This window comes from Crocuta crocuta, unplaced genomic scaffold (genome assembly GCF_008692635.1).
Source record: "Crocuta crocuta isolate KB4526 unplaced genomic scaffold, BGI_CrCroc_1.0 scaffold14, whole genome shotgun sequence".
NCBI classification, from domain to species: domain Eukaryota; kingdom Metazoa; phylum Chordata; class Mammalia; order Carnivora; family Hyaenidae; genus Crocuta; species Crocuta crocuta.
In genome coordinates this window covers 941,622-951,594 of record NW_027530209.1, presented here as the reverse complement: position 1 = coordinate 951,594, position 9,973 = coordinate 941,622, and the positions used below count along the sequence as shown (strand labels likewise).

General features: G+C 39.3%; 1 protein-coding gene across 1 annotated transcript in view; it reads left to right on the top strand.

The window, feature by feature from the left end:
• The first annotated feature begins 474 nt into the window (after positions 1 to 474).
• The window catches only part of GLCCI1 (glucocorticoid induced 1), a 151,833-nt gene continuing 142,334 nt past the window's right edge, over positions 475 to 9,973 (top strand). Inside the window, exon 1 of the mRNA XM_077765404.1 lies at positions 475 to 511. Coding sequence (XP_077621530.1) covers positions 475 to 511 — 37 coding nt within the window. The remainder of the gene's footprint in view (positions 512 to 9,973) is intronic.

Below are 9,973 nucleotides of genomic sequence, written 5' to 3'. Positions count from 1 at the left end.
GAGGAGTTAGGGATTAGGCTTTGGTTTCTGCTTGGGCAACTAGGTAAACTCATTTATTTATTCAATTGTATTTATTCAGCACTTTATGTTTAAAACACCTGGGTGACTTGAAATGTCAAGTGGGCAACTGGATACGTGAGGAAGGATCTGGGGAAAGATCTGGGCTGAAGAAATAAATATGGGAGTTTTCAGCATCGAGATGTCCTCTAAAGCTATAGGACAGATGAGGTCCTTAAGGAAAGAGTAGAGAGAGAAGCAACAGAAGCCTGAATGGAGCCCTGAGCAGCTCCGGCAGGTATAGTTTGTGAAGAGGAGAGGAGACTTTGATTCCTGAGAAGTAGCTACTGCTGTCGGGGAGAAAACAATTGTGTGAGGTTTCAGGAGCTGAGAGTGTTTCCAGGAGGAGGGAGTGGTTGGCTGTTTTGAAAGCCATGGAGAGACTGAGTAAGACAAGTGTCTATGGGATTTAGCAACATGGAGACTGTTGGTGACCTTGATAAGGACAATTTCGGTAGGTGATGAGCACAGAGGTCGGATTGCCTAGCACTGAAGGTAGATGAGAGGTGGAAAAGTGGCTGTGGCAAGGATAAGACAACTTCTTACAGTGATATGGGGCTTCTTTGATTTTATTTATCATTAATTCTTTTTAGGGAAAGCCCTTGAGCAAATTTGACTGCCAGTAAGGGAGCCAGTAAGACATTCTGATAGATTCTAGGGGTCAGCAAACTAGCACTCCTGCCTGATTGTAAATAAAATTGTGTTGGGACACAACCACTACTATTCATTTATACTGCCTAGGACTATTTTTCTGCTACGATAGCTTAGTTTAGTAGCTGTAACAGAGAACCCCTAGGGCCCACAAAACCCAAAATATTTATTCTCTGACCCCTTACAGAAAAAGTTTGTCAGCCCCCAGGTTAAGTATGACATGCTTTAGCCCATTTAATTTCTGCAGAAACCTAAGTAACTACATTCATGTATAAATGCATACATAAATACGTAACCCAACAAATTCCCAAGTCAAGAGTACTATAGAACTGAATAATGTATAGAATTGTAAACTCTTCCTGGTCAGTTTACCAATTTGTCAACAACAACAACAAAAAAAGCCAAGAGACTTAGCTTTTGTTCCTCTGCTAATCATATGTATTGGTTATTGATTATATACACATTTTAATTGACTACTTTATACCTAGTGCCTGGTGCTGAGCCTGACACAAGGTAGGCAACCAATAAGTATTGGTTGAAGCAACAAAGGAAAGGAACCAGGTGTGTATAAAAGAATTGCCTGTGATAAGGTGTAGAAGCCCTTTTTTAGATTTAAGTAGTTAGCAGAGGATCCACTAGGTAAATGAGCTTTTGTAGAACCATCCCAGTGAGCTTTCCGGATGCTGCAATGAATCACATTCCTCTAGAATTAATCTGGGAAGTGAAGGCGGATGGGTTGGAGAGATCTGGGCTAAAGCTGAAGAGTATCCTTGATGTAAAAACAAAATCACAAAGTGGCACTTTGTAATCTGGCAGAAGGGCAGTTTGACAGTTATTTCCTGTGATGAAATGGAAGGAAAGATGAGCTGAATTTATGTAAAGTCAAAGCCAACTTATCCCTTGGGGGCAGGACTAGGAATTGTCTGTTAAAAGTAGGTTAAAGCAACAAATTGAAAAACAATTATTTTCGGGGCACCTGGGTGGCTCAGTCAGTTGAGCGTCCGACTTCAGCTCAGGTCATGATCTCGCAGTTCGTGGGTTCAAGCCCCGTGTCGGGCTCTGTGCTGACAGCTAGTTCAGAGTCTGGAGCCTGTTTCAGATTCTGTGTCTCCCTGTCTCTTTGACCCTCCCCTGCTAACACTGTCTCTCTCTCTCTCTCAGAAGTAAATAATAAAATATTTTTAAAAATTAAAAAAAAAAAGAAAAACCGTTATTTTCTACAAAAGTTTTGTTTAACTGAGAACAAATAAGTATATATCAATGACCAACCTTTAGACACAGGGGCAAAGCCTTTTCTTTGAACGCAGGACATCATTCTTGAATAAAGCAAACCTATAGCATATTAACTGAGATTTAAAGTAGGGGTGTCTTTAAAGGAGAGTGAAAACTTACAGATAAATGAGAAACCATCTGAGTATAGAATCCTACTAGATTTTTCCCCACAATCTTTTGCAGCTCTATGCATCATTCACACTTTATGAAGTTTTCAACTTGTTTTCATAGAAACAGTTCTTTGTCTTCATATTTCACCTCTTTATGTAATATTTAATGACATTGCATCGTTATGATAACAAAAGACAACTGTCATAAACAGATGTAGGAAATAACTGTTTCTCAGGAAACACACAGTTTATATCTGAGTATCATACTAACTTTGTTTGGTGTGTGGGAGCGTTAGGGTACAAAGAGAATAGTGATTCTGGCGAACCCAGGAAAGGGAGGAAAGTTAAGATTGCTTCTCTGTGAGGGTGTTACAAGCATGTTATGGGGCCCCAGCTGGTGCTCCTTGAGTCACTGACAAGCTGCCAGCATGGTTGGGTCCCCTGAATATTGACTCAAGGCAGCTGTCCCAAGTCATCACACTCTAGGGACCGTAGAGTATTGTGTGTTGGAAAGCACGCATTAAACACTTGCTTTAGCTTCTTCTGGAATGTATGCAGAATAATAGAGGACTCCTCCCCACAATGCAACTTCCAGAGGGTTACAACTGATGAGAAACTGGCCTTATATATCCCATGGCAGATGTAGCTTTGTAAGGCGTATTTAAAATCCTCAATATGCTGAATCTAGACAGAGACAGTAAAATCTCCGTGCGCATATTCTAGCAGCACATCACCTGGTAACTAACAAAGAACACCCAGAGATCACCGAACAAGATAAAAATTAGGAATCAAAGCAGCGCTTCATAAATTACTGTGAATGGAGATTGGGGAGCCCTCTATTCTTCAGCTAATGCCTACCCAGCTTTATAACTTATTTTATGCTAAATTGGATTGAGAAAAAAAAAAATAAGCCTATTCTCTACTGTCAATACTTTGAAATGTATTTCCAATAGTTTGAAACTGTGGAAAATAAGGCTGCCCAATGAGAGTTAACTGTGAAATCAAGAATATCATTGATCAAATATAGATATGCAGTTTCTCAAGAAAAGGGACAGATTATCTCGAACATGACATTGTTTATAATACCAAATTTTCTATTTCAAGACAATTAATTGTAGAACTTGAAGAGGCCTAGAAAGTCCGAATGCCTTTTTGACAGATATAAAGACTCAGAAAGTTTACATGATTTGTTCAAGGACCTAAGGCCAGTTATGAGCTAATCCAGCCTACAATTTAGGTCTCCTAGGTCCTAGTCTATTGTTTTTCTCATTATAAAACCCTTCTTCTAGATGGAATTTTCTGATTAATTGAGGTCACTCCATCCTTAGTGATCTGGTTACTATAGCTGAGTAACAAATCACCCTACAACTCAATGATATAAAACAACTATCTGTGATGCTCATTGAGTCTGTGGATCACAGACTGAGACAGGGCACTGTGGGGATGGTTTGGGACTGCAATCATCTGGAGACTCACTAACTCACATATCTGCTGGTTGATGGTGGCTATCCCTGCGTCCTCAACTGGGGCTGTGGGCCAGAACACCAAAAGTAACCTCTCCATATAGCCTGAGCCTCCTCATGACACGGTGACTGGATTCCAAGGATGGACATCTTGAGAGAGAGAACCAGATAGAGGCCATATTGCCATTTATGACCTGGCTTGTGAGTCATGCAAATAGACTTCACCTCTTGATAAGAAGTGACAAAGTCCTGGAACAGTGTGTAGGACCAGAAATATTGCTGTGACCACTTTTGGAAATTACAATCTCCTACAATGAGAATTAAAGGCATTCTTTACCAGAAGAAAACTGGAGAAAAACAACTAACAAATCACACCTGAAGGCTGAATGTGCTGCTCCCATTTCTCTCCCTCTGGGGAACTTTGCAATCTGTGCTTACTGCAAATTGCACAGGAATAAAGCATTTTAACTCAACATGATTGAAGCTTTTATTTCACTTAACTGTCTAGTTAGGTATGTTGGAAAGTATGTTTATAGGATGTATTTCTAGCATAAAAGCCTTCACAATGAGGAAAAGGGGAGAAATTGTTTTAATTGAAGAAGTTATTTTTTAAAAATAGATCATGTGCTAGACTATAAAGAAAACACCAATAAATCTCCTAAAGTGCAATAGGCACAGACATATTCTCTGACCACAGAACAATAAAACTACAAATTAGGACCAAACATTTAAACAAAAATTTCCCACCCACTTGGAAATTGGAAAATACTCTTCTATAGATCTCTTGAGCATAAAAGGGGAAATGTGATTGCAATTATAGAATATTTAGAAAATAAGAATAATGAAAATATTACAAATAAAAACTCATGGGATAAGGCTAAAAAACCCTGTTTAAGAGGCATACAAATCTGTAAGGAACAGATAACGATGACACCAGTGTCAGAAGCAATGGCTGGCACCTCACGTGTCAGGCCCTGCTCGAGGAGTCTTTCATGTATCAACTCACTTAATTCACACAACAAAATGGGTAGATACTATTATTTTCATTCTCATTTCACAGGGGAAGAAACTGAAATACAGAAGTGATCAGTGATTTGAGCTTGATCATGCAACTAGCTCCTCTCATATGCTAGGATACTGGGTTCCAGGCATTGGGGTTACAGTAGTGATGTAGACAGACATAGTCCTTCCTTACAGGTCCTCAATACTGCTTGGCAGGAGTGGGAGTTCTGGCTCCCCACAGGGCCTCCACTCACACCTTCGTGGCTAGAAGGGGCAGAAGTGCCTCATTACTGCTGGGTGTTGGTGAAAGTCCTGATGTTCCATGAGTCCTTCTCTGACAGCACCCCATGAGGGAGGGGAAGAAGGCTTTGCTAATGCCAGGTAAGGATGAAGTCCAGGTTCCCCCTATGGTCCCCATTGGCCCCAGGGAGGAAAGAGAGGGGGGAAGTGTGTGTCATGACTGCCTGATGGGGGTGAAAATCCCATCTCTCTACTTATCCTTCCCTGATGCCACCTTAGCAGATGTTGGGATGCCTTGGTACAGCCTTGTTGAGTACTGAAGTCTAGGTTTCCCACCAGGACTTTACTGGCATAAGTAGGACTGGGGCTATAGTTGGTTTCGTCTGGGTAGAGCACTTAAGATAATTTAAAAGCTTCCTATTTTGCTAGGCTGACACTTCTCCTCATTCTTCAGTTAAACAGAGCAGGCTTTCATTGGGGCTTTCTCCATCTGCCTATCGGTGTTTGTGGGTGCCAGCTTCTTCAGCCCTAAGTCTGGGGTGTATGAGGCAGGCAAACAAACATAGGGAACTAACCACTGTGTCCCAGAGTCCTTAGCTGGTCTGCCTTCCTCTTGTCAACTTTCAGAATTTTTCTTAGATATACATAATGTCCAAGGGTTTTAGTTTTACTTAGATGGAGGCGTATGGAAGAGTATATCAACTTCATCTTCTCAGAAGAGGAAGGCTCCTGTTTTTAACACAAAACCAAAGAAAAAAAACAAAACAAAACAAAGAAACCTGACAGCATGGGCCCATTCTTAATGCAGGAAGAAAAGCAGAATGACACAGAAGAATCACTGATAGTGATGAGTGGAGGGGAGAAGAAGGGGCAGAATCCCGTGCACATGTGCACAGGTGGCCTTAGATATGAACATGGATAGTTCATCCAGTCACACGAGGGAAAACTGAGAATATATTACAAGTGTAGGGAGTTTGGTGGGTTTGATGGATGAGGAGGCTCTCTGGTGTGTGAGATTCCATTACTTCAATGAAATAAGAAGGAAAGCCATCAACAGAGAGGAAGTGGGGTCAGGGAAGCCTGGGGTTTGCAGAGAAGTTGCTTTGAAGGGTGGTAGAATGAGCTGGCTAGAGAAATACAGTAGAATTGCTAAGCACACTGAAGCCCCATAAATTTAGAAGGAAACCAGTTGGCATTGTTACTTGTTTTTCCCCAGAACTAGGTACAGAGTGGGAACACAGATGTTGGTTTAATCAACCAATCAGCCAGATGAGATGTTAGAAAGGGAAAGAAACAAGGACATGGAGGGTGTGTATAAGGGAGTGATTGTGATGAGGGATCATGGCACGGCACAACTCTTGAAAACATTATTTATACTGTATTTTGCAACACAGAGACCCTGCATAGATTCTAATCTGAATGAGGATGAGCCAAAGAAAATGGACAGTAAACATTTGGTGGTGACCGGATTGGGTTCCTAATGGGGTTGAATAATTATTCAAGTGGGACTGATGAATTAGAGGCACTCAAAGGCCAGAGATGATGGCCATAGAGAAGATATTTGAAACTCAGATTTAGGAAGTGAAACAGATATTAGAAGTGAAAAAGATCTAGGGTATGAGAGAATCCAGCTGAAGTGGAGTGGATGGAAGACTACTGGCAAACTAGATACACGTAACGACCTTCCTATTGACAAGAGATTAAAAAAAAAAAACGAATAAAATGTAGAAATATATTTTTAAATGCATTAATGACAGTAATAAGATAAAGCCAACATGAATTCAAAGCAAGGCCCTAGTAAGATGATTCAGGCACTGATGCTTGCTTTTGCATTGAGGATTTTTGACAGATTAAAGGTTCTTGAGTTCCAGTGTTCACAGCCTTGCAAGATATGCATGATGGGTAACAAATTCCATGTCCAGCCCAAAGAAGGCAATCTAAAAGACAAACATCATACATAAAGCTCAAAAGGGTACACAGGAAATAAAATTGCCCCCATTCCAAACAACAAGGACATTTGCTCATCTTAAAATTTGGCACTGGGTAAAGGGAAAGGAAAATCTTACCTAAACATTTATTAGTAAACGCTAGCTCTTATTGTGAGTTTTGATGCCTGAGTTGCACTACCTGGGTGGTCTGGAAAAACATCAAGCTAGAGAATTTAGTTTAAAATGGTCCTCCTTCAGTAGTTTAAAATTTCAAGGCTCTTTGGAATAGAGGAGGTAAAAGAGGTGTATTACAGCATGATTTCATGCTGGAAATTTTGAAATAGCAAAGGTCCTCAATCAGAATCTGGTTAAATAAATTAAATTAAGATATATCTATATAATAGAAAAGCATGCGNTCAAGGCTCTTTGGAATAGAGGAGGTAAAAGAGGTGTATTACAGCATGATTTCATGCTGGAAATTTTGAAATAGCAAAGGTCCTCAATCAGAATCTGGTTAAATAAATTAAGATACATCTATATAATAGAAAAGCATGCAGCAATGAAGAATGAGAAGTTAGAAGTACACATTCTAATAAAAGAAGATGTTCTTTGTATAGCAGGTGAAAGAAGTTACTAAACAATATAGTATCTCATTTGAATAAGAAACATAAAAATACACATGCCTAAAAATATAAGGAGTGTTTAGTCAGTGCACCAAAAAGTTGATAGTGTTGGGATCTGGTTGTTGGCTACTAGGATTGTATAGGAGGGTTTTTAAAGTTTTCTTGATTTCTCTTATATTTTCTACCAGAAGTATATATTACTCTCATACCAAAAAAACTTTTTTTAAAAAACTCAAAGAATAACAAAGCATATCTAAGAAACATAATAAGAATGTAAATATATAATACAGTATTTGGAAATGACCTTCACAAAATATGCGTGTTATTTAAAGACAATGAGTATATTTTTCTTAGAGTTAAAAAATTAGATTTGAAATTGAATGGATTTATCTATCAGGTTTCTGGCTGCAAGACTAAATAAAGATTTAAATTCTTCCCAACTGATTTTTACAGGATTAAAGCAATTCCCAACACTTCTTATCTCTCTCTCTCTCCCTCTCTCTCTCTCACACACACACACACACACACACACACACACACACATTTTTTGTAACTAGATTATGGTGACGGAAGTTACCCAGACTTATTGTGATGGTCATTTCATGATATGTACCAATCTGGATCATTATGTTGTATACCTGAAACTAATAACATTGTAGGTCAATTATAAGTCAATAAGAAAATAAATTTTAAAAATACCAAATTGGGACGCCTAGGTGGCTCAGTCAGTTAAGTGTCCAACTTTGGCTCAGCTCATTATCTTGCAATTCATAGGTCTGAGCCCCACGTCCGGCTCTGTGTTGACAGCTCAGAGCCTGGAGCCTGCTTCAGAATCTGTGTCTCCCAGAATCTGTGTCTTCCTCTCTCTCTGCCCCTCCCCCACTTGTGTGTTCTCCCTCTCTCTCTCTCTCTCTGCCTGTCTCTCTCTCTCCCTCTCTCTCAAAAATAAATAAATGTTAAATTTTTTAAACAAAAAAATAAAAATCCCAAACAAAAATCTTGATGACATTGTTAAATTAATAAATGGTTCTAAATTCACCTAGAAGAGTAAAAAGTTTTATTGATAGAATTCTGAAACATTTAGAATTATAAGGTTAGGCTTGTTCTAATGGATGCTAAAATAAATGAATCAAGAGCCATTGAACCAATACAAATGCAAATAGGAAACTCTTAAACATCTAGTAGAAAGTGCTCAAACATCTCTTTGTGCTTTTAAAAACAGTGTATGATGAAGGAAGTAATGGTGAGAGAAAGTGATGAACTATTTAATAAATGATGCTTGAATAATGGCTAAGGGAGGGTAGTTAATTTTTTATCTTAAAATGTATTCTAAAATAAATTTGACCATATGTATATGTATCTAAAATAAATTCTAGATAAGTTAATGTAAAAAGAATTAAAGCACTGTAAAGAAGGGAACACAGAAAATATGCAACATATTCACAACAGTGTAAGTCACTAAATCCAGTGACTTTGTAGGACCAGTTGATAGCCTTGACTACAACCTTCTTTTCCTTTCCTTTGCTTCCTTTGGTTTCCATGCATACACTGCCCTGATTTTTCTCCTACCACTTTGGCTACTACTTCTCCAATTTCTTTGCAGGATTATCCTCTGGAGACCATTGTATGTTTGAGTTCTTCAGGGCTCATTCCTTCTCTACCCAGTCTCCCAAGGTATTTGCATTCATACTTATGGCTCCAATTACAACCTTCACCCAGGCAAGTCAAATTTAACTCTAGTCCAACCATTTCTTATGTATTTGTTAGGATGCCTGAAAGTAAAAGGTGGCATACTCAAAATGGGTACTTAAGGAAATTTCAGTTAAAAGATAATTTACAAAGAATTTGGGGAAAGCAACAGAAGATAGTGGTACAGTATCTCAGGAAGCTATTATTGCCTTAAGCCTAAAGAAACAAGAAGGTAGAAACTGTTACTTGATGAGAGAGAGAGAGAGAGACAGAGAGAGAGAGAGAGAGAGAGAGGGAAGGGAAGGGAAGGGAAGAGAAGGGAAGAGAAATGGAGGAAGGGCAGGAGAAGGAGGCAGCAAAAAAGGAGTGTTTGAAGGAAACAGGGAAGAGGGGGCGAAGAAAGAGGGCAGAAGAGGAAGAGAGAATGCTTTCACTCTCTTCCTTCAATCTTCTGCCTCTATCTCCCATTTGCTGAACCCATGTAGAAGCCAGAAGTTCTGGGAGCCAGGTACTGGGGATATATGAAATTGGGATACATTCCATACAGACCAGTCTCTACGGACAGAGAATAAAGAAGGGTAGAGGGTGGCTCTAAATGGGCAAACAGAAGACACCTACCTAATATTCACTTCCTATTTAGCTTTGTCTCTAGGATATCCCAAGGGTATGTCAAATTCAACAGGTACAAAATTGAACTAATGAACTGCTCATTCCACATACTCACCTCTCAAAAACCAAAGTAAAACCAACAACAGCAACAAGAACTGGTCCTCTTCCAGTTTTCTATGTCATCAAGTCGCATCAAGGTCAGATCTGTATTTTCATAGCTGTGTAGGAATGGATTGGAGTAGGGCAAGGATGGGTGCAAACAGATCACTGATGTGGCTCTTCCATTAGTCCAGGCAGAAGTGATGATAAAACGGACTAAGAAAGTGTTG